Source organism: Paramormyrops kingsleyae, chromosome 11 (genome assembly GCF_048594095.1).
Source record: "Paramormyrops kingsleyae isolate MSU_618 chromosome 11, PKINGS_0.4, whole genome shotgun sequence".
Lineage (NCBI taxonomy): Eukaryota > Metazoa > Chordata > Actinopteri > Osteoglossiformes > Mormyridae > Paramormyrops > Paramormyrops kingsleyae.
Genome location: NC_132807.1, coordinates 10948161 through 10972121, shown reverse-complemented (window position 1 = coordinate 10972121; position 23961 = coordinate 10948161). Strand labels below are relative to the sequence as shown.

The window sequence follows — 23961 nt, the reverse complement described above, 5'->3', positions numbered from 1 at the left end:
TACGAGAGGCAGTTATCTTTACCAAGCTAGATCTGAGGAGTGCTTACAACCTTGTTAGAATCAAAGAAGGCAACGAATGGAAAACTTCCTTTATCATCAGTAGGGGGCAGTATGAGTATCTGGTGATGCTGTATGGGTTGGCTAACAGCCCCTCTATTTCCCAATCTTTTATGAATCGAGTTTTCCATGACATGATCGACCAATTCGTAGTCATTTACATTGATGACATCCAAATTTACTCCCCCTCCAGGCAGGCGTACGTATTGCATGTTAGACAGGTATTGCAATGACTCCGGGAACTTGTATGCCAAAGGGGAAAAGTGTGACTTCCACCAACAAAAACTAAAGTTCCTAGGGTATGTTATCCAGCCTGGAGAGGTGGCCATGGACGAGCAGAAGACCTCCGCCATAAAAGCCTGGCCACAACCCTGCATCCTGAAGGAGCTGCAGCGGTTCCTAGGATTCGCCAACTTCTATCGGAGATTCATCAGGAACTTCAGCCAAAACGCGGCTCCTCTCACCTCGCTCACCCGTGGGCAACCCACCCGGCTCACCTGGACACTTGTGGAGGTATAAGCCTTCGAACGTCTCAAGCAAGCCTTCTGTATGGCTCCTGTGCTCTCCCAACCTCGTTCCGAACTGCCTTTCGAGGTTGAGGTAGACGCCTCAGAGGCCGGAGTAGGGGCCGTCCTTATACAGCGCAACCCCGAGATGGGGAGACGTCACCCATGTGCCTACTACTCACGCAAGCTCACGGCGGCCGAGCGAAAGTACGAGGTGGGTGATCGAGAGCTCCTCGCCATTAAATTAGCCCTGGAAGAATGGCGTCATTGGTTAGAGGGGGCCAGACACCCCTTTGTGGTGTTAATAGATCACCGAAACCTAGAGTACCTGCAATTAGCTAAGTGACTCAACGCACGACAAGCCCGCTGGGCGCAATGGTTTGCCCGTTTTGTTTTTCGTGTGAGTTACATTCCAGGGAAAAAGAACATAAAAGCTGACGCCTTATCGCGACAGTACGACCCCCCCTGAGAGCGAGGATCCCATTTCACCCATTCTTAATCCAGCCTGTTTCGTCTCATCTATCACCTGGGGCTTAGAGGAGTCTATCAGAGTGGATAATGAGAATCGTGCTTCCCCGGCCGGATGTCCTCCGGGTAAGTTGTTTGTCTCTCGTTCCCATCGTACTAATCTATTGCAGTGGATTCATGCTCAACCAGGGACGGGCCATCCCGGGATCACCGCCACCCTACAACTAGTGGAACGTTGCTATTGGTGGCCTGGTTGGTGCAAAGATGTTCAAGCCTTTGTGGAGAGCTGCCCAGACTGTGTTCAGTGTAAGTCCTCTAATCAACGTCCAGCAGGACTGCTTCATCCTCTGCCCGTCCCATCCAGACCCTGGTCACACGGAGCGATGGACTGCATAACGGACTTACCTCGTTCTGCCGGTAAGACCATTATCCTGATGATAGTGGACCGATTTTCGAAGATGTGCCGCCTGGTCGCCCTCCCGAAGTTGCCCTCAGCTGTAGAACTGGCAGAAATGCTTGTCCAGGAACTCTTCCGCTTCACAGGCATCCCCGAGGACATCGTCTCAGACCGTGGGCCCCAATTTGCCTCCCGTGTTTTCAAGGAGTTCTGTGCCAAACTAAACATCACTCTTAGATTGACCACAGCATACCACCCGCAGTCCAACGGCCTGGCTGAACGTACAAATCAAGAAGTGCCTAAAGCTTTAAGACTGCTGGTGCGGACAGATCCTACCCGATGGTCCCAGCATTTGGTCTGGACAGAGTACTCACTCAACTCCCGGGTAAGCCCCATAACTAATCTCACTCCCTTCCAGTGCATTCTAGGGTTCCAGCCTCCACTGTTCCCATGGGATGCCCCTACGGGGACAGTACCCAGAGTCGAGGCCTGGTTCCAAGAAAGCAGACGAGCCTGGAGGGCTATTCAAAGAGCACTACGCTCCCAGGTGGCTCGCACAAAGGCTCAAGCTGACAGACATCGTCGTCCAGGATTTCCCTACCAGGTCGGACAACTAGCGTGGCTGTCAACAAAAAACCTTAGGATCCCCGGGTGCTGTAAGCTCACGGCTAGATACATTGGGCCGTTTCGCATACTCCGTCGAGTAGGGCCCATTGCAGTGAAGTTACAACTACCCCAGGTGTATCGGATCTCCCCTGTCTTTCACTTCTCTCTCCTGAAGCCGGTGAAGTATAGCCCTCTACGGCCTAGGGTTCTGCCGGAGGAAGACCCACCACCCGTGCCTGCAGACATACCCTCCTCTACTATGAGCTCCATCCTTGACTCCCATCGCAGGAAGGGCAAGCTGCAGTACCTGGTCGACTGGGATGGGGCCGGACCTGATGAACGGAGTTTGGTACAGGCGACCGAAGTTACGGATCCTGTCCTGAAAGTCGAGTTCCATCAAACTCACCCCAACAGACCTGCGCCCCGATCACCTCTTCCTCATTTCCCGTACCTGCCCTGTTTGCCTTTTGTTGCACCCTTACCTGTTACGCCTTTCCTCCGCAGTCCAGCTCCCGTCCCTAATGTACCTGCCCTGCTGAGCCCGGCGTCCTCCGTCCTCCTTCCCTTCCGTAACCCCGTCTTGTGTAACTTCGTGGGACCGACCTTCTGGCTGCCGACCTATTCGCCTGGACACCAACTGCTCGTGTTCCGTTCACGGAACTGAGACGGGTTCAGTCATTACTCTGTGCTGTTCCTCAATAAAGTCTTCGTCTCGCATATCTGGATCCCCGTCTCTCTCTCTCTCTCTCCACCTGACAAAGGGTTTCACGTTTACTATGGCCCGGTAAGTTTTGCACGTTTACTATAGCCTGGTAAGGGTTTCACGTTTACTATGGCCCGGTAAGCTTTTGACGTTTAGTATAGCCCGGTAAGCTTTTGACGTTTAGTATAGCCCGGTAAGGGTTCCACGTTTACTATAGCCCGGTAAGGGTTTCACGTTTACTATGGCCCGGTAAGGGTTTCACGTTTACTATGGCCCAGTAAGGATTTCATGTTTAGGGTAGACCCAAGGAAAAAAGTGTCCTTCAATTGTAGGTTATTTGTCTTTGGAGGAAATAAGACATCTTACAATTTAGATTTTTTCAAATGTATTCTTATTTTAATTTCACAGCATGTCCACTTTAGTGCACAACAAGAATAAATACGTTTCCCAACATCAGTGAAAAAATAAATGCAAAAATACAATGTCCACTACAATGGACATAAATGAATAGGTCGGGTCTCAGGAGGTTACATTATGTATAAGATGTGTGTGTGTATATATTCAAATCATATGTGTACATATCCCTGAGAACTAAGAACAGTTTCTAAACAAACTGAACTTTTTACACCTTTTTAACACCTTTCTTAACTTCATCCTTGGGTTTCGCCTCACCCCGTGTCTTGTGCTCTCACTGGCTGTAGCTTTGACACTTTTCACACCTACATGATTTGAAGTCGTTGACAAAGTCTAGATATTTAGCATGCGACATATCGGCGACTCAGTCGCGTCGCATTTTTAAACAGTTCATACATTGTGATCGAGTGCCGATTTGCCACCACAAAGATTGATTGTAAACATCGAATACTGGTGAGTGCAAAACCATGGCTAAAATTGTGTAGTGTGAGCTTACTGCAGCTTAAGTAGCTGCGGTGGGTAGACCGGATAAGGAGCTGCCGAGCTGAGTGTAGGAGCGGGTTCACTCATGGAGCAAAGGGGCAGAGCCAGGTGGGAGCCCCGCAGCAGTAGGACCCAGCTCCTGCTCCACATCCACCTCCTCGGCCAGCAGCTCCAGCAGCTGCCGACGCCTGCTGACTGCATGCAGACACTTCAGACTGGACAGCATATGCAGGAGCAGAGCAACCTCCTCCCCAGTGACATCCAACACCTGCAACACAGTGAATAGGCAACATATTACAGAAAACACTAAAACAGCTTTGCCATTCACTTTTACACTAACATTTTAGACTGTCTGCCGCCCTCTCACCCGGGCAAGGACCGTCTGCCGCCCTCTCACCCGGGCAAGGACCGTCTGCCGCCCTCTCACCCGGGCAAGGATCCTCTGCCGCCCTCTCACCCTGGCAAGGATCCTCTGCCGCCCTCTCACCTGGGGAAGGATCCTCTGTCGCCCTCTCACCCGGGCAAGGATCCTCTGCCGCCCTCTCACCCGGGCAAGGACCGTCTGTCGCCCTCTCACCCGGGCAAGGACCGTTTCCGCCCTCTCACCCGGGCAAGGACCATCTGCCGCCCTCTCACCCAGGCAAGGATCCTTTGGAATGTATTTCGGTGCTAATGAGGGGAAAAAGAAGAAATTATAAGTGGGTGGTCAATTCACTCCCCCACCCCCCAAAAAAAAGAACAAATATTACTTACATAGTGTGAGGAAATCAAACAACAACACTCTGCATATAGTCAGCTAAGAAAATAACATATCTGCAAAATCACTGTTTTTCAGGATATACAAAGAGCGATTTTACCACCCACTTCCTTGTTGTAATTTATGACTTAAGGAATAAAACAGAGCATAAAAAGTTAGATTTGTATTAATAACTTATCAGTTTAACAAATAATACAATACTAATGTCACGCTGTTTTCAGTGAATATGACAAAATGGAGCGTAAGAGGTATTCATCTTCATTGCTAATTTTAACATCTGATGCAAATATTATGAAGGTGGGGATAGATGAAACTCATTTTGTTTTAGATATTGACAACATAGAAATAGGTCTTAGTGATTAACAAACTAGCAAACAGCTGAAAGGCTATTCGAAGGACCAAACTAAACGTGACAGACAGGCCGAGGCCCAACTCACCAAACCTTACAAGTTACTAAAAAAAAAATAACCATCATCTAATTTTATAAGAACTCTTTAACTCAAACTTAATTTGGAATGCAAAAATATGGAAAAAAAATCTTCATAAATGGAACACTCCACATATCACTTAGAACAAAAGTATTACAGCCTCAGAGGACAGAGAATTCTAAGCTCACAGACTTAATCATGTGGGCAAAAAAGGTCAGAAATGCCAAGGCTCATTGCACTTCAACACTTTTGGTCCAAATCAACATTAGCCTACACCCAATCCTTCAATATTTTATTTGTTTTTTTATTACAAATTCCTGATGTCCATTACACAGACAAAAATGCATGGCACTCATTCTTTGTGATTGAAGCCCTTTCACTAGTTGTGTTTAATGTTGTTAATTGCTACAAAAATAGCATACTTCAGCTGTACCAAGATATTAAGTATTTAGAGTTAATGGCACCTCTTACACACCCCTTACATTTCCAGATGTCGTTATGGGCAAATTTTAATTAATTTGTGAATATTGGTATGCGCGCTTTACATTCACTTAAGTCAGGTGCCTCGAGTGTCCATTCATTTCACAAAGAGTGCAATACCTGTCCGAATAACTGAAGAATAATAACAAGAGACAGAGACATCTAGTAAAGTGTGACTGTGGGGGACAATGCAAACCCCTTGGATTTTAAGATAATGTATATTATATACTCTATACATATTTACAGTACTGTATTACTAATTACACTCTGTACATTCCGTGTGCCTTGGAATAAATAAACGGGATAAAAACTAAATAAGATAATCATGTTTAAACAGTTCATTATGGGACAGCAGGTAACATGAAGAGGTCTTTATGGCACAAATACTGTGACATACAGTACTGTGCAAAAGTCTTAGGCTTGCAAAGAAAATGATGTTTAGATTATCCTCGTGTTGGTGTAAAACTATGATATTATGCCTGTCAAAGTGTGTCAGCTTAGCCATTTCTGAACCTCTGCTAAAATCACCCCAGTATTTGCAGTGACCGTCCAGTGCAGCCATGTATTTTTTGACTTGGCCACTAGCACACCTCATACAGCGAGTCAATCTGTCACTGACTTTTTAAACCAATTTATTTAATTATTTAATTGAGCTGTTGGTGAAATTTAACAAAATCATGGAACGGCTGAGGTGCCCCTGAGGATGAGTTTGGGAACTGAAGCGGTGTTCATCTAGCCATCCAACTAGATATCAGTAACTTTTTAGAAAACAGAAGAAATTATTACTAGTTTTTAATGTGTTACTCTTAATTTGCACATGTTCTAATGTTAAATTGTGTTTTTTGTTCTAAGCCAAAGTACACTTGCTACCCAGATAAACAGCTTTAAACATTTCTTTGGACTGCCTAAGACTTTTGCACAGTACTGTATTCAAACAGAAATACATATTGCAGAACATTTTATATGGAAATTAATGTGAATTAATAGCCTGCCTGACATTTATCCAAAGTACTAACATACACAAGAAGAAAAAAAAAAGTTAGATACATTTCCATATTTGGAAAAAATGTTATGAATAAAATGACACTTTTTCCTAAAACTATTTCCTAGGACACAGCGCTGCAACTTTTAAACGATAACTACATAATAAGATAATGTAGTATTAATATGCCTAAACTACAGCCTTAGCTTGGTTTTTAGGGCTAACTGCAAAATTAATAAGCTGTTAAAATGCAGTTTAAACTAGCGTCCATTGCCTCGTGCCCATTGCTTCCGGGATAGGCTCCGGACGCCCCGCGACCCAGTAGGATAAGCGGGTTGGAAAATGGATAGATGGATGGAACTAGCGTCCATATGATACACTGCGGAGAAGCAGTATCCCACAGTAACCAGCTTGTCGTCTGCATCAGCGAGGATCCCATACCTACACCTAATTACACCCATACCTACACCTCCACAGCGCTGTCACTCCAAACGGGCTACTTTTAACACATCGTACAGCTCTGTTCTTCTTTCTTGCCCGAAATACTCCTAAACTGATATATTCTGGGGGTACGTAAAAACAACGTAAACAACTGTAAATATATAAGAGCACAATCCTCCCTAAACCAGTCGACGTACCACCAAACAAAAAAATCCCCGAGAAACTCGTCCAGACGACGTCACATCTGCGCACGTGCAGCACATCGCGAAAACAGGTGACGTAACTTGAGAGTCCGGCTTAAAGTCATATAGCTCATACTACCCACTGCTATTTTAATACCGTTACCAGTACTTTGTGAACTAAGACTGTCGATATTGGTACTAAATATACCAGTAAGATTTTTAAATATGGTAAATATTTTTACGAATAATAATCATTAAAATAATAATTATTATTCGTAATGGTTTGTGTATGAGTGCATAGCAAATAAGGAAACTTTGATTGTCGATATGCTCAATCCTACGTCCATGAGCTGATCACCAGTCTGGAATTTATTTAATGAAAAGGGGAAGTAGTGCATGGTCGTACATTATTTTTGCAATATACATATACATGCATCCCTGCTTTCCTCCAGTACACCAAGCGTCATGTTTATTTGAGCAATGCGTGTGCTATGCTAATTTTCTGTTTTGGTGCGAGAGGAACAATACCTCCGTTGCATCTGATAAACCCGGAATTCTTTTTTTTTTAACATCATTTGTGTTATTGCATTGATTGGGAAAATGGCTGTCAGAAATTAAACAAGACTGTTTAAATAATCCCGGGCTGTACAAATGGTTCCGGAAGAATTTTATATTTAATGTAGATATTTGGATAGGCTACTTTATTCATGGTCTAAAACTATAGGGGGTTGTAATAACCAATACACCCCCCCCCCCCCGTATAATCATGTTGTCATGATGAATGGGTGGGATATATATATATAGCCTATATGTGCTGTATCACCATAAATCAAGGGTCCGTACTATCTAAAGACCCATTTAAATATCAAGGCAGTTAGTCTGGGATTCCCATCTGGGAAAGTTTGGTGCTTTTGGATGCTTCATTAAAGGTACAATCGTCTAGTAATGTGTGATACACGCGTACTGACAAACGCGCTTCACTGGTTTCTTCTCAGACAGCATCTATAGGCCCACGTGTATGATGTTAACTTCTTTTATGTGTCATCCAACTTACCAAAATGTCACAGTGGGTGGGAAGTAATATAACTTCTCCGAAGCGACAAATGAAAGCGATTTTTTTAAGGACGTCTAACTGCGGTATCCGGCTGCTTGATTCATTAACCAGTACCTCCTGGAAGGCACTACATGTCTGCTTTTTAAGAGCACGTACCGTAGGCTACTCACAATTCAAAACCGGCTTCTTATTTAAGGTAAGAAAAAAGCAAAGGGACAAGGGACATATTATGATATTTTGAAATAGATAAAAAAAATTTAAAATGGATGGCATTGCAACTAGAACAGTTTAATAACTTCTCAAGAATAACTTGTAGATCAGAGGCAAGTTCCGCGTTTAGTAGGATCTTCTTCGGGTTAAATCACGCATGCAGTCTCTCCAATGAGGGGAACTATTTTAAGCAGATCCGTGTCCCAGTAATAGATGTTTGAACCTAGGCTTGAATGCAACGAATTAATGCCGTTTATTCCCACATATGCGTAATGCCGTCTTGTAACGCCTGCTGATGGCCAAACTGCTGTCATCCCAGAATGACTTGATATGTTTCTAAAAAAACACTAACCTATCTATCCATTTATCTCGTTTCACTCAGATGTTGCGGAATTTCGTATTCTCAAATTAATTTTGATACTTTATTGCCCTCAATATTGAGGAGTACGCGAGATAAAATCATTTACTTAAGCCTCATATAACATCGTCTATGCTTCAGACTATCTTCGAAATGGCAGTCCTAGTTACTCATTACTTATAAATAGGATCGTATTATACGTTGATGACTGTATTTGTAGTAAGAACGACTCATTTTCTGGTCTCAGCGAGATGAATATCTGTTATAGGAAAATGTAATAACAAAACCTAACTTATAACATTCAAAGAACGACTGGTTTTGTTGTATTTCTTCATGTCTTGTACTGCATGAGTGCTCTTCCTGGTCCCGACAGAGGAAATGTTGAACTGCACCTTAGGCGCATGGAAAATATGAATAAATGAAAACGTAGACATTTTGCTCGTTCAAGTAAACTCATTTAACTGGGGAGAAAGTAATTAATTTTGCACGTAAATCCAATAAATGAGTATCTTGGCCACATGAATAAAGCCTAGTTTTGAAAATCGAAGACTGTTTGAATGATTTGGATTTTCTTAGCAGTAGGACTTCCCTCCCCCACAGTGTTTTTAATCGGGATGATCCACTGATGAGACAACAGCTATAAGAAAAGTGTCTGATCCACAGTGTTGGTGTTGTTTTTCAGTGTTATGACCACCACTCAAAAGCTCAGGAGCACATATGCTTCATCAGGGTATGACAGCGATGGTGTGCAGGGCACCTCCTTTGTGGCAGAGCCATGGAGCTGCGCTGCTGCCATGGAAAAGGAGATATCATCTGTCTCCAGCCCCAGCAGGAGCTCTGCTACCCTCCTCACATCCTGCAGTATCAATGGCAGCCTCCTGGGGGAGGCAGACCAGCAGGGCTATGACGTGGAGTTTGACCCCCCCCTCGAGAGCAAGTACGAGTGTCCCATCTGCCTGATGGCTCTGCGGGCGGCGGTGCAGACGCCCTGTGGTCACCGCTTCTGCCGCAGCTGCATTGAAAAGTCCATCCGGTACGTTGCTTTGCAGGGGGGGGGACTCCTGCACAGCTGTACATCCGCCCACTCATCCAACCTGTCCGCTTCTGTCTCTGCCTTCAGGGATTCGGGCCAGAAGTGCCCAGTGGACAATGAACTTCTGCAGGAGGACCAGCTCTTCCCAGACAACTTTGCAAAGCGTGAGATCCTTTCCCTCACTGTGCTGTGCCCCAATGCTGGCTGTGACCACAAGACGGTGCTCCGCCAGCTCGACGTAAGATGTGGGAATGGGCCGCTCTTTTGTTGTGAACTGCCCGCCTCTGTTCCCTTCAGCATTCCATGCTGACATCTGGTTGCCTCTTATGCCCAGGATCACAATGAGCGCTGTCAGTTTGCCGTGACCCTGTGTCCCCTCTGCCGGGAGTCAGTGCGGAAGAGTGAGCTGGAGGTCCACACGGCACATCAGTGTCCACGACGCCCGGTCTCATGCCCAAACTGTATACAGACGTTCATTTACGAGGAGACAAAGGTGCCTCCTTCATATGATATCCTACTGTCTATTACGTAATACACACAGCTTCTATAAAGCCATCTTGGTCTCCTTGTTACCTAGCTGATGCCTGCTTGTCTGTCCCTAGGTCCATGAGCAGTCCTGCCCCCTGGCCAGTGTGGCGTGTGAATACTGCAGTATGGAGCTTATTCGCGACCAGGTGAGAAGAACATCTGCATCTCCCTAGCCTTCAGTGCTGTTTTGTGGTACTCCTATGCTCTTCCACTAAGTTAAACCCTTTGTGATCTTCCTAATGTTAGCAAATAAACACAAATTCTAGGATATAGATGCTGAAGGACCCAGAGTGGCACGTTTCACATCTCCCTTTCCTTCAGCTGTCATCGCACTGTGACACAGACTGTGTGAAGGCTCCAGCCGCCTGCCCCTTCAGGGACTTCGGCTGTCGGGAGAAGGTGTGTCCTGCGTGTCTCTCTCTGAATGTGACTTTATTTGTATTTTTAGAGACATTTAGGCACTAGGTATTTACAGTCTTCAGTGTAGCCCCTTGTATTGCATTGTCCTGTGTTGTACACATTTTACACTATCGTGAATCCGTCTTAGTCACTTGACAATACATTGCACTGCTATCTTAGGGTGCTGCATCTCTTGCTACTCTATGCTTTTACAGTATATGGGTGCATGACAGTGAAGCCCACTTGACACTGTGCTGAATTTTATCCTTTTGAATCACAGATGCAACGCAACAACCTGGCGCAGCACATGCAGGAGTTCACTCAGCTGCACATGCGCTATATGGCAGATTACCTGCGCAGCCTGAGCCTAAATGGGGCACTGGGGGGGCCCTCTGATGGCGGAGGCGGAGCCAGAGGTGGGCTGGCCTGCAAATGCCTCCAGGAAAGAGTGAACTTGCATGAGACAGTGCAACAGCTGGACGGCAGGCTAGTGCTGCAAGATCAGCAGCTGAGGGAGCTGAGCATCAGCAACGATACGCAGGCTGCCAAACTGGTGGAGCTGCGCAGGCACCTGCGCTCCCTGGAGGAGCTGCTGCGGGAGCTGGAGGCCCAGCAGTGCAGGGGCATCTACGTGTGGCAGGTGGAGGGATTCTCTGCACACCTGCGCAGCCAGGAGTCCAGTCAACCCGTGGTCATCCACAGCCCCAGCTTCTACACTGGCCGGCCAGGATATAAGCTGTGTCTGCGGTTGCAGCTACAGGCGCCTAGCGCCCCCTGCTGCGCAAACTATATTTCCTTGTTCGTGCACACCATGCAGGGTGAATTTGACAGCCAGCTCCACTGGCCACTGCAGGCCACCATCCGACTGGCCATCCTGGACCAGGCGGAGGATCACCACCACATGGAGGTGATGGAGACCATCCCAGAGCTTTACGCTTTCCAGCGGCCTGTCCTGCCTCGCAATCCCAAGGGCTTCGGCTACATCACCTTCATGGCACTGCAAGCACTGCAGGAGCGGCAGTATGTGAAGGACGACTGTCTGCTGGTGCGCTGTGAGGTCAGCCTGCACTGTGACCGGCAGCTGCAGCAGGGGGTGCTCCAGGGGCGCGGCCCTGAGTCATTGCTGTGAGGCAGATGGGCAGATACAGGGAGCGGGGGGGGGTCCCGCCAGTGTGTGAAGGGTAGTTTCAGGTTGGGGGGGGGAGGGGGCAACATGTCTTTGTGTGGGCCTGCTTTGATGCAATACTCTCACTAAGAACATCCAAATGTCCATGTGTATTAGATTCACATTGCACCATTTAAGAAATAGTAACATTGTTTTATCTTGGATATATTTTAAAAAACCTTTTTTTAAAATATAAAAAAATTATATTTTCTTTAAATAATTGTTCTTTTGATATGACTTTTTCAGTAATTCGAGCTCTAGTCTTATACATGTCAAAGGTCTGTGTCAAGACTGCTCAGCACCTGGTACTCTGAAACTGTATGATCACAAGTTGAGCACTTTTACTATTACACTGACATCACAAAATTATGTATTCATCTTCAGGAGGAATGATCTGGAAACAGAACATCTGCACTTATGAAACTGAAATATGCTGCAGGACTAATCTGTAGCATTTCGCTTTCATCTTTTCAATTGATTAACATCTAGACACAAAAGCAGTACTAGCAGGGTGCATATTTATGCACTATTAATGCACTATTAACAGTGAGGCAGTGAACATGAGATGTTGGTCCAAAGGCTACAGCTATAGGACTGCGACTGAGGCTATGTATGTCTGATATTTCAATGAAGATACCAAAACCAATGGAGATACCAAAACCAATGAAGATACCAAAACCGGCACCAGAGACGCAAGACTTTGGTCACAGTGGAGGAAATAAATCAAAGGCACTGGACTAAAGGAAAACTCTTACATTTCATATAAGGAGGTAAAAACCATCGGCCTTGAAACTGACTGCTATGGAAGCGGTGCAGCACATCGGTGTGGGAGTATATTCCTGCTTCTAAACACTGACGACTCGGCAAAGTGTGGGGGCCAAAAGGACGTGACTTCATGTCGAACATAAATGGCACGCAGGCAGGAGATAAGTGTGATTCAGAGAGGCCTCAGTGTCATTTTGAAAGAAGGCAGGAAAACTCACCACTGGGTTACGTCAGTTTCCTGTGTACTGGGCCTGTGCCTCACCATGACAACTTCAGACTTACAATTTCACAAAAAAAAGTGTAAACATGGTTTCCCACAGCTGATACATCACAACCTTTACAATAATAGGCTGGTCCCATGGCTCCCTTGCGGGGTGTCGTTCTGCAGCTCTTCCACTATGGCTTTTTTTATTGCACCTGCATTCATTAATATATCCATCTATGCACTTTCCACACCTGATTATCCAATTCAGGGTCTTGGTGAGCCTGAAGCCTATCACAAGGAAGCATAGGGCACAAGGCAGGGACTCCCTGGATGGGATGCCAGTCCATCACAGGGTACAAGGCAGGGACTCCCTGGATGGGATGCCAGTCCGTCACAGGGTACAAGGCAGGGACTCCCTGGATGGGATGCCAGGCCAACACAGGGCACAGGGCAGGGACTCCCCAGATAGGATGCCAGTCCTTCACAGGGAACAGGGCAGGGACTCCCTGGATGGGATTCCAGTCCTTCATAGGGAACAGGGCAGGGACTCCCTGGATAGAATGCCAGGCCAACACAGGGTACAGGGCAGGGACTCCCTGGATAGAATGCCAGTCCATCACAGGGCACAGGGCAGGGACTCCCTGGATAGAATGCCAGGCCAACACAGGGTACAGGGCAGGGACTGCCTGGATGGGATGCCAGTCCATCACAGAGCACAGGGCAGGGACTCCCTGGATAGAATGCCAGGCCAACACAGGGTACAGGGCAGAGACTGCCTGGATGGGATGCCAGTCCATCACAGGGCACACACACATTCATACAATCACATATTATGGGCAATGTAAAGATACCAGTTCAACTAACCACATAATTTTGGGCTGTGGGAGAAAACCCAAGCAAATATGGGGTGCACAGTCAAACAGAAGAGCCAAGGGCAGGAATCGAATCCCCTGAACTGGAGGTGTGAGGATACAAGTGTTACCCATTTGCGTGACTGTGCTGTCTAATATTTTGATGAAAGCAGATGACAGTGATAGAAATAAAGTGCATGGATATGTCTTCACCAGCTACTATTAAGTTCAATTGCTCCTTCCACCCAATGATCCTGAGCTGTAATCAAGCTGTCAGCAATGAAACAAAAAGCAAATGAATTGGTTTATAAGTGAGATCTCAGGCTGCAAATAGGGCGGCTCACCAGCTGATAAACAGCAGCTTTTATTGCCCATTGAAATATAACTACGGAAATTAATTTTTGCAAATAGAAAGGAAAATACACATTTATGCATTTCTCAGTACATAAAATACAGAACTGATTATAAAAGTTTATTTCCGTGTATTTGTACTGAAAACACAAAGTTTTCCTTAAAACAATTTCATATAGTCATATGTGTTACAGCATGATTCCACAAGTAGAATTTTAGATTTAGAATGTTACAATTTTTGGAGACAATGGATTAGCAGTCTAGTAATTTGGTCAAAGTTGTACTTCAGATTAAGTACTTAAATGACAAGAAGCATTGCAATCTTCATCTTTCAATCTTGGCGTACTTAACCCAAATGTAAAACAGCAGAAAAAAATATTACCATAAGCAGCAGACAGCTTATGATCAGCATATCATCTTGCATCTTCAAACTGTCACGGTGATCTTCCAGCCTCCGCCTCTGACACGGCCCCAGGCTGGCCAATCTCGTATCGCTTCTGGAATGAGATGCCTCGCAGGTCGACCTCCACGGAGTGAACGCTGAAATCCCCCAGGCCCTGGAGCACCAAGATGGGACGGTGAAGTTCAACCACGGACAGGAATCCACCATTACCCTGCATGTCAATAGCCAGCCCCCTCCAACTGGTTACCTGCGTGTTGCAAAGCACCTGCCTCACTCTCTCCTTCTGCATGGGCTCAGAGGTGAGCAGGAAGAGGAAGCCGCCTCCTCCGGCCCCCGCCAGGCTCTGGCCGAGGGCTAGAGGCCGCAGGGCGTTCATCATCAGCCGCACTGCTGCAGGCTCGCACCCTGCAGCCATCACCTTCTTCTGCTGCCAGTAGCGGTTTACGCAAGTGCCCAGCCTGGGGAGGGATCCTGAAAGGGAGACAGCGGGGGGGTCCTTTGGGTAATCTGGCATTTGTCAGGGCTAATCTGGGGCCATATTGCTCGCCCTTGCTCACCGTCGATGCACGCCTGGGCACATTCCTCTGCGCTGCTCGCCAACTGCCTGATGTTCTCCACGATGGAGGGAAGCCGGCTATACCAGCGCCGCACCACATCCTGTCAACAGAGCTCACAGCGTTTCAGCTGGCTAAATACCTTATCAGTCTGTGAATTATGGTTTGTAAAAAAGAAAAGATCCCTATCTTACACTAGGCATGTTAATACCTAAAATGACAGTCCCAAGAGACTTCTGTGCAATTCACTATTGCCTTGTTTCCACCAACATGGTGTCGGTGCTGGTGCCAGTGGGTTACCCGTGTTTCCACCAACATGGTGTCGGTGCTGGTGCCAGTGGGTTACCCGTGTTTCCACCAACATGGTGTCGGTGCTGGTGCCAGTGGGTTACCCGTGTTTCCACCAACATGGTGTCGGTGCTGGTGCCAGTGGGTTACCCGTGTTTCCACCAACATGGTGTCGGTGCTGGTGCCAGTGGGTTACCCGTGTTTCCACCAACATGGTGTCGGTGCTGGTGCCAGTGGGTTACCCGTGTTTCCACCAACATGGTGTCGGTGCTGGTGCCAGTGGGTTACCCGTGTTTCCACCAACATGGTGTCGGTGCTGGTGCCAGTGGGTTACCCGTGTTTCCACCCATTTCAAAAAAGAATGGGACAGAAATATTATGTAGGCACAAGTGAAAGTAAAGTAAAGGTTATTCTGCTAATAAGGTGGCAAGTTGTTTCACTAACAGCACCAGCAATATTAGACCAAACTATATTGGTTATGGATTGAATTTTCCTGGCATGGGGAAGGTTTGGACTGATAGCCTGTCCCACTTTCGCTTTTGTTACAGTGCCAAATACTGAGACTAGCTTTCCTGTGTTGCCGTGCTGGAGCTGTTTTTTCTGGCCCAGGGCCAGTTTTTTGCAGTGGAAACGCGTGGAACTAGTTCTGGATTGGGAAAAAGTCTGGCACCAGCACCACATTAGTGGAAACAAGGCATGTGAGAGAACAGCTGTAGCGTTAACCTGTAGCAGATTGCGGGCCAGGCGTGTCTTGCCCGTGTAGACCAGCAGGAGGTGCTGTTGCAGGGACTGCAGAAAGTCCTCTGTGAGATTCAGTTGCTCCACCTGCACCTTCAGTGGTAGGCAGGCACTGGAGCGTGCCAACTTGACTCCTCCCACTAGACCCCCCACCTGGTCCTGCCACCCGCCACCTGCCCATGGAGAGAGGCTGCAGTTAAATGTCACATGGCTTAATAAGTAAACTAGCCCTTTTATATGAAATAAGTGGTACAATCTTAGCTATAACACCCTTAATTTTCATTAAAGCTCCAGCTCTTGCCTGTGGTCAGGGTCTGTTCCAGGTGCAGAACGGCATGAATGAGGGAGTTTGTGTCTACCGTGCGTCCCATACACCTGTACACAGCAGCCAGCGCTGCCCCGGCCAAGATGCTGCTGGTACCTGAGGGATGAGTAAGGATGCTGGGATGGAAAAGGATGTAGTAGAAGGAAGCTTTCATCCTGAAAGTCTCGGCTATCTCGCTCTCGCTCCTTCTTTCCTATTTTGCTCTCAGCCCTTACACTTCACCCACTTGCTGTATCCCCCTCTCTATTTCTCTATCTTACCCAGCCCAGAGCCATGGGGGAGGAGTGACCAGCTATGCAGCTCCAGGCCCCCTCCACAGCCCTGCAGCAGCTGATCAACCAGCGCCTGCTGGGTAGACAGTGTGACCAGACCACTGCACACACATACCGCCTTCAGGAGTGCGCCTGCAGGACAGAGAGCAAGGGGCATGAGCAAACGGGCTGCAAACACACGCAATGGACTGGGCTCACTGAAGATGCTGCAGGGCATGTTCACCGGGCGCCTGCGGCTGGCAGTGGTCCTCCAGGTCTCGCAGTGTCTCGCACACAGTCTCTGTGGTAACCCTGCAGTCCTGCCCCCCGCTGGTGCTGACCAGAAGCAGCCGAGGCTCCCTGATGCGGCGTGCCCTGGCACCTATTGGCCGTTCTCCATCAACTGTCACAGCCACATTCACCACAGTGCCCCCGCACTCGAACGCGATCGGGGGGGTGTCAGTCCAACCCCCTAATGAAAGGAAAAATAGAATACAAAAAAATCTAAATAAGAATCTAAGAAATAACATTCTGTTGTCTCAGAAGGGGAATATAAAAGTAAAATAAGTTCTAAGTTCATCATGCATGACACTCACCTGAAAGATCCAGTCGTGCAGGACACTCAAACTCCTGCCACTCCCCAATGGGTGGTACCTCACCCTGGCTAATAGTAACGAAGCGCTGTGCTGACATCACCGCCTGTCGAAGCAGTACTTGTCCCGCCCCTTCATAGTGCCTTGCTGCCCTCACAAGTAAGTCTGGCCTGTTGAGAGAAGTTATGCACACAATGTTAATTCTGGTCACTGGCATAATATCGCATAATAACTAATAAATAATAAGATTCTTCTCTTACCTGTTGAGCCAGTTTTTTCTCTCAGCCGCCAGAGCTTTAACACCCCCCAAAAGGTTCCCTTTCTCCAGAAGACCAAAGGCTGGGGCCCAGCAAGGATTTGCCGCTGGCCCACTTCGTAGACCCCCTTGACCTTCTCCCGCCATACAGCCCAGCACATCTGCCACGCAGGCAAGACAGCGGGCAGCTACACCAAGGTCCTCACTACTTCCAGCTGCCACTGGACAAAACAAGCACAGGAGGATCATTTCAATTACAGAAAAGCAAATATAAACAAAAATTATATTTTAATCCCATGTGTAGCAAATATGGGCAGAGCGTTGGCCCTGAGGCTAGGGATCTGTGCCAGTCATCAGAAGGTTGCTGGTTCGAATTCTGTGAATGCCAGGAGTGATCCTACTCCGTTGAGCCCTTAAGCAAGGCCCTTAACCTGCAGTTGCTTCATCCTGAGTATGATGTTAATCTGCATGCAGCCCTGCAAGCAGGTCCTCCAACTTACAGGGAAAATTTGGGGGTTGGTGGCAGGACTGTCACTCCAGCCACTGGGAAAATCTTGCACTGTTCCATTCAGACTAGTGTGGTGCTGAGGTATCACCCAGCATACGGCTACACTCGGGCTCTCATCCCTGAGGCGGTTCGTCATGTGGTGGGTGTGGCAACACGCTGTAATCGGTGCATGCTCCTTATCTCTACCTCTGTCAGAAAGTGTCATCACTCCTTCTCACCTAAGTCCAACGCCTGCAGCAGATTCTCCTGCTGCCCCCCTAAAACTGCTGCCCTGATGCTGGGGAGAAGGCTCTGCTCTGTTCTGCCATTCAGAGTGTCCACTGTTCTTCTCTGTGCTGCCTGAAAGAAAAGTTCCCGTCTCCAGTGCAGCTCCTCCTGCTGGTCGGTGCAGGATAGCACCTCTCTGAGAGACAGCTTCCATGCCTCCCTCCACTCCTTCACTCTTCCAGCCCCTTCCAGCAGCCATTCCACCCCTTCCAGCCCCACAGCACCCCTGCTAGGCAGGAGGACGGGGAAAAGGCGGGCATCCAGCAGACATGGAGGTCCTGCTCCCTTATCTGCAGTCCCCCAAATCTCTCCTGGCCTAAAACAAAATAGACTGATTACAAATGGAGACACTAGCATTTTCTCACCATCTTACCTTGAATAAAAAGTTTTTATAGCCATTACAAAAAGCATAATCTGTGCTTGTAAGTTTTACTGTTCTATTTTGTTTCTCTTTGTTGGAGATTTGGAGGAAAGGGAAGGCAAGCTTAAGCAGAGGCCTACTGTATCCCTGTGCGACTGCAGTAGCTGCTCCATTTGTCATTCAGGAATGTGGCAGAAGGGTCAGTGCATGAAGCCTGAGTAGATGGAACAGGACAGAGAGAGATCAGATACAGTGTATATGATAGGACATGGCTCATAAATAAGGTGTATAACACATTACTGTCAAAAAGCATTCAGTGTAGGGCTGGGCGATATGGCAAAATCTTTTTTTTCATATCAAATGATACTGATAATTATCACAATCTAATACGAGTCATTATTTCTTTACTTCAATGTTCCATTTTTGCTTAAAATTGCTTTCGATTCAGAATATGAAAAAGGTTACACATGAACTGCAAACTGAAATCTAATTATAATAATTAAATCATAACAAAAATATTTTTTTTTGCCACAGGACATAACACTAGGAAACGCTGACAGTATGTTTTGAGGTTTTTTTTTCCTCTGACTGCCTCGCTGTTTGGTCCAGGGAGCGTATTTGACTAGGGCTGGGCTATAGGCCCTAAAAACAATACCACAATATTTTCACAATATTGATATTTACCACAATATTCTAAAAGTCATATGCAGAATTCAGTAAAACATGATATATAGTTGTGAGTTTTTCGGTTTACGATGACCAAATTGTTTTACTTATAGTTATGGAGCGTGACAGGAATACTGACAAATTACCCCAATAAAAGACTCATACCTTGGTGGTATTCATGTGATAATAGTGCATTATAACTGTTAACTATGCAAAAGAGTAAGTGGTTGGGCTATATCATGATAGTCACAATATTCAAAATGATGATAATATGAATGCTCATAATTATGATATGATGATTTATCAATATATCACCCATAATATAGAACAATATTTTACACAAGGGATTTTGCATAAAGAAAAAATTTGATGGTGGTGCCAAGTCATAAAAGGGCAACCATAACTGGAGAACTAGAGGTACATTAAGAAGAGCAAAACAGTGAGATATTGCCCGGGTATGTGAGATATTGCCCGGGTATGTGAGATATTGCCCGGGTATGTGCACAGCAGATCTCATAACCACCAGACAATGCTGCTACCTCCAGGTCATCATGCCTTCCCAGTACAGTGAAGACAATAAGTTTCAGGTCTCCCAGTTGTACTCGGTGTCTCTGGATGATGATGTCACTCGGCAGCGACTGGCACAAGGCTGAGGAGGTGAAGTCTAAGCCGGACAGAAAACAGCCAGATGGTATTACCATAGGCCCCTGAAAGACAGGAGGAGAGTCTCGAGGTCAAGACTGATTTACGGTGCAGGTCATTAAGAAAAAGATTTTAGAGTGGACTGGGTAGAGCAGTTCCACTGACCTGCAGGCAACAGTGCTGGATAACAGTTCCAGACATAACACTGATGTCTCCCTCCAGCACACTGTTTATCACTTTGCTGTCCTCACTCACCAGCTGCAATTTCTGTGAAGAAGAGAACAATAGCTGATTCAGTGATTTGCATTAATACACCCAATTCAGTGATTAGCATTAATACACCCAATGCAGTGATTAGCATTAATACACCCAATTCAGTGATTAGCATTAATACACCCAATTCAGTGATTAGCATTAATACACCCAATGCAGTGATTAGCATTAATACCAAATTAAGTGATTAGTATTAATACCCAATTCAGTGGTTAAAAACAATACTTAATTCAGCGACTAGTGTTAATATTCAGAGCTGAGTAGAGATTATTCTGACCTGCACATGTGATAAGGTTTCTGTTTTACTCTCTCTCTCTGTAATTCGTCTGATATGTTCATCTCCTGAGACGGTCAAGTAATCATAGCAGCCATCTGGAACATAGACTGCAGATGCGTGCCGCCAAAAATGAGCAACTGCGAAGCAACTAAAACAGTGCAAGCATGACTGTGCTAACAAAACACAGCAAGAGAGGGAGACCATGTTACCCATAGTGAGAGGCATCCCCCGCAGAATCTTCCACAACACTGCCCTGGCACTCCTCACCAGTGCCCCCTGTGGGCCACCTGGGGAAATGCAGCCATGCCTCTCTCCATCCATGAATTGCTTCTCATTCACATCCAGACACAAGCAAAGAAGGACATCCAAAAAGAGGGAGATCTACCACAGGGAAATGAATGGCAAAGTTAATAAATATATACTCAAAAAAAACTAGACCAGTAAAATTATGAGAAACAACTAATTTAAAATCACAGACAGAAGATAAAAGGAGGGTAGCACAGAAGCCAGACAGAGATGGAGCAGCAAAGACCTGTAAGGAAGGGGCCCCGGAGTCCATGCCCATGTAGGTGCAGCCATCCAGGGGGGAGGACACGTGTGTCTGGAGCAGACGCTCTGAAGCCTGCCTGCAGAAGAACACCGGCCCAGAGACCTGCGGACAGAGGACACCACACAAAGGTGATGTTCCACCTGCTCTGACATAAAGGCCCAGATGGAGCCGAGAGCGAACACTGCTCACACTGTTATGAAGCTTTACTTTTAGATTTACATTTTTATCTCAGAAGGGTTAGAGATGAAGGATGCCGTTTTTAGCAATTATTATTATTTATAATGTTTACTACTCCAGTCACCCACAAGGAGAAAGAGAGAAGTTATGGACTTACCAAAGGGACTTTGCCATCTGTCTGCATGGCTTGGCGGATCCTGTCCTCGGAGCCCCTGTAAATGATGTCACGCACTCTGTCCTGAAGGAGCAGACAGGCTGCAGTGTTAATCCTGGAATTTCATACCGCTTACAGTATCAACACCCATTTAGTACATCAATAAACCCGATTTGCAGCACAAACATTAATAACGCTTTATCACTCATGATGTGGGACGAGCCAGGAGCCTGTGTACCTGCCCATCAGTGAGGTAAACCCCATGATTGGTGGCATAGGAGACGCTGCCAGGCAGAGAGACCACTCGAACCCCTGAGAATCCCTCCCAGGAAATGGCTGAGGAAGGAAAAAGACAAAGAGAGCATGTCAGTGGGTCTCTGTGCCCTGATACGTCAGACAGGCAGTGTCAGGAGGGACAGCCTGCACACCTCACCGGGGGCTGTGGGCAGGGTCAGCATAGCGTCCGTGCTGCACACCCACACGCCCGGAGGAGAGCCGGGACAGATCTGTCGTAAGAAGAACAGAGCAAGAATGTCCAAGGGCAAAGAGTTCCACGTCAGTGATCCACCAAGGGGGGCAGCATTACATACATACATGACTGCAAGCATGCATACAAACATACATATATATATACATACATACATAATACATACAAATGTACATGCATAGTCTCCCAGTCCTACAGCAACCCTCCAAAAAAACACGATAAAGTAATTAATTGAAATCAATAAATATGGAGTGCATAAGTACCTGCAGTACCTCCTATCTTTTGTAAATAATGAGAAATGTGACACCAAAGATTACAGACTGCACAGCATGGCAGCTCTCCCTGCACGGCGTGGTGTGCTAGAGCGCCCCCTTCTGACCTGCTTCGTCAGACAGTCCAGCAGCAGGTCCAAGCAGCAGACAGGCTGCTCCACTTTCGCCTGGCTCTGTGCAGGCAGCCAGCTGAACGCCCGACCGCAGCTGTCCCAGGGGAAATCCCGGCCCTGTACATGGCACCACAAGATGCTATGTCTCCCTCCAATTCAATAATCTGCTTAATTACTCCTTCCATGTTTCAGCTCCACCACTTTTCCCTTCCCTGCCTCCTGTCAACCACTTTTTTCCAGTTCCTCATTAATTTCTCACCGTGTGCAGTATGAGGATGTGGGCATCATCCAGCACATCTGCAGTCACCACCTGGAAAGCATTCCTCAGTTAAGACCACATCCTCGTAATAACGAGAGCTCAACGATGTAGCAGTCTGTCAGTGTCATGCACATGCCCTTTAAAACAATGGCAGAGTCGCTTACAGTATGTCCTGCCCTGGCACTCAGGTGCTCAGTAGCCACAAGCAAAGCATTGAGGGTGGCTCCCCCGCTTCCCAGGCGCTGCTGAGGGTCCGACACTGTAAGCAACAGCGCCTCTTGTGGCAGGTGACCGCATTGCTGTCGTAACTCCAGTTCTGGAAGATTAACGTTTATAAAGAATGATTTTCTTTAAATTGTCAATCGACTAAAAATAAAATTGTAATAAGCTTAGTAACATGCTCAGCCATAGAAAAACAGATGATAATTCTTTGGCTTTTATTATCGAGAGAGCTCTCATTGCCTCTCAGTCACAGAAATTCTTTCTGATATCATGTAACATTAAATAAATAGATACATTTTAAACAATAAATTTTAAAGTCTTAAACACTTTCTAACATGACATCTACTAACCTTTTTGAAAGGCATACACACTGTCCTTTTGCTGGCATGTTAGGACAACAACTGTCCAGTTGAGCGGCTGAAGGTGTGACATGTTTGAATATCCACGGCCTCATAACTGCTCAGTGTCTGATGAGTATGTCACGATGCTGTTTTAGAAGATCCAGTTATAATTTATGGAAGAATTAAAAAAGGAAATGAACATGTGAAACACCATATAAGTGTTGAAGCCTGATCATTTATCACTTGAAATAAACTTTAGTTTTCAGTTGTTTTGTCTCTATAATTTACGCGCAAGAATGTTAGTTTTGTAGGCCTATGTCTGTGACGCTTTTCTGCTTAATTTTGTAATGAGATTCCAGATGAGGGTTACTTATGTAGGAAATACAGGATTAGATCAAAGCTATTTAAGTTTCCATATATGTCGTGTCCTGTTGTTGCTGCTATTTTTGTCTTGCAATGAAATAGGTAGACCGTTGATGACGACCCCGAAGTAATTTGCCGTATTATTATTTTTATCTGACGGTTTGTTCGCGAAGTTGTTTTCGAAGCGTAGGGCAGCGATTGGTCAGTGCGTCAAACTTCACGTCAACTGCCACAACCAGTTAATAACTTAATTCGTCAGGTATCGAGCTAACTCATTAAAATAAACATGAAGTATAATACATCTGTATCCGAAGATTTATCCGACATATTACGCTTCATCATAATCTTAATTACACGTAGATGTAGTTCTTACATGTTTCGAAAATATCTGCTTTTGTTTTCTTACCGTTCATCGCTTTCGAGTAATGACACGGCACTTCCGGACTGCAATCACGAGAGGGGACGTTCTGGGAGTTATGGGTGTTGTAGTGTTATGATAAAGCAGTCTTCATTGGCAATACTACTTCTTTCACTTTGTGTGAGCCTGAGCCACATTTTAACGATTTTATTATAAGTTCTTTTTTAAAGAAATACGCAGTTTAATCTCAGTATATTATGTATATAAGAAAAATACAGAAATGCCAAACCTTTTCCTAGTTACTTCATAAGACCAATACAATGACAGATTTTAGATTTTTGTTCATATTTTAATGAAAGAACAGACAATCTAGAATACATGTTATGTATTAGTTACAAGCCTAATTACCACTTTTAATAAAGATGGTACTCCTTAGAATG

The 23961-nt window shown here is 46.1% G+C and overlaps 2 protein-coding genes and 1 long non-coding RNA gene across 6 annotated transcripts; 1 reads left to right on the top strand and 2 right to left on the bottom strand.

Annotated features, from left to right (window-relative positions):
- Nucleotides 1–3111: 3111 nt before the first annotated feature.
- Nucleotides 3112–7032, bottom strand: LOC111841433 (uncharacterized). Of its 3 annotated transcripts, none has more exons than XR_011993780.1 (2): nucleotides 4002–7032; nucleotides 3112–3902 (listed from the first exon to the last, which is right to left on the bottom strand). It is a non-coding gene; the product is annotated as an uncharacterized lncRNA (long non-coding RNA). The 3 variants fall into 3 exon arrangements; XR_011993781.1 differs by having other exon boundaries at nucleotides 4062–7032; XR_011993782.1 differs by having other exon boundaries at nucleotides 4092–7032.
- Nucleotides 7033–7888: 856 nt separating this feature from the next.
- On the top strand, nucleotides 7889–13114 carry LOC111841418 (TNF receptor-associated factor 6-like). Of its 2 annotated transcripts, XM_023807152.2 has the most exons (7): nucleotides 7889–8154; nucleotides 9209–9559; nucleotides 9647–9797; nucleotides 9894–10052; nucleotides 10162–10233; nucleotides 10409–10486; nucleotides 10767–13114. In XM_023807152.2, exons 2-7 carry the CDS (start codon nucleotides 9213–9215, stop codon nucleotides 11613–11615), a joined length of 1656 nt encoding a protein of 551 aa, XP_023662920.1. In that variant the 5' UTR covers nucleotides 7889–8154; nucleotides 9209–9212; the 3' UTR covers nucleotides 11616–13114. The 2 variants fall into 2 exon arrangements, with proteins under 2 accessions (XP_023662920.1, XP_023662912.2); XM_023807144.2 differs by having other exon boundaries at nucleotides 9209–9797.
- Nucleotides 13115–13931: 817 nt separating this feature from the next.
- On the bottom strand, nucleotides 13932–23641 carry fcsk (fucose kinase). The gene is made up of 24 exons (XM_023806812.2): nucleotides 23570–23641; nucleotides 22810–22946; nucleotides 22402–22553; nucleotides 22238–22288; nucleotides 21973–22095; nucleotides 21540–21612; nucleotides 21345–21442; nucleotides 21110–21190; nucleotides 20758–20877; nucleotides 20435–20606; nucleotides 20226–20332; nucleotides 19841–19942; nucleotides 19573–19740; nucleotides 18508–18581; nucleotides 17958–18322; nucleotides 17236–17452; nucleotides 16979–17145; nucleotides 16627–16854; nucleotides 16392–16535; nucleotides 16108–16227; nucleotides 15792–15979; nucleotides 14784–14883; nucleotides 14474–14697; nucleotides 13932–14380 (listed from the first exon to the last, which is right to left on the bottom strand). The coding sequence occupies exons 2-24, from the start codon at nucleotides 22889–22891 to the stop codon at nucleotides 14258–14260; spliced, it is 3279 nt and encodes a 1092-aa protein (XP_023662580.2). The 5' UTR covers nucleotides 22892–22946; nucleotides 23570–23641; the 3' UTR covers nucleotides 13932–14257.
- Between the last annotated feature and the right edge of the window lie 320 nt (nucleotides 23642–23961).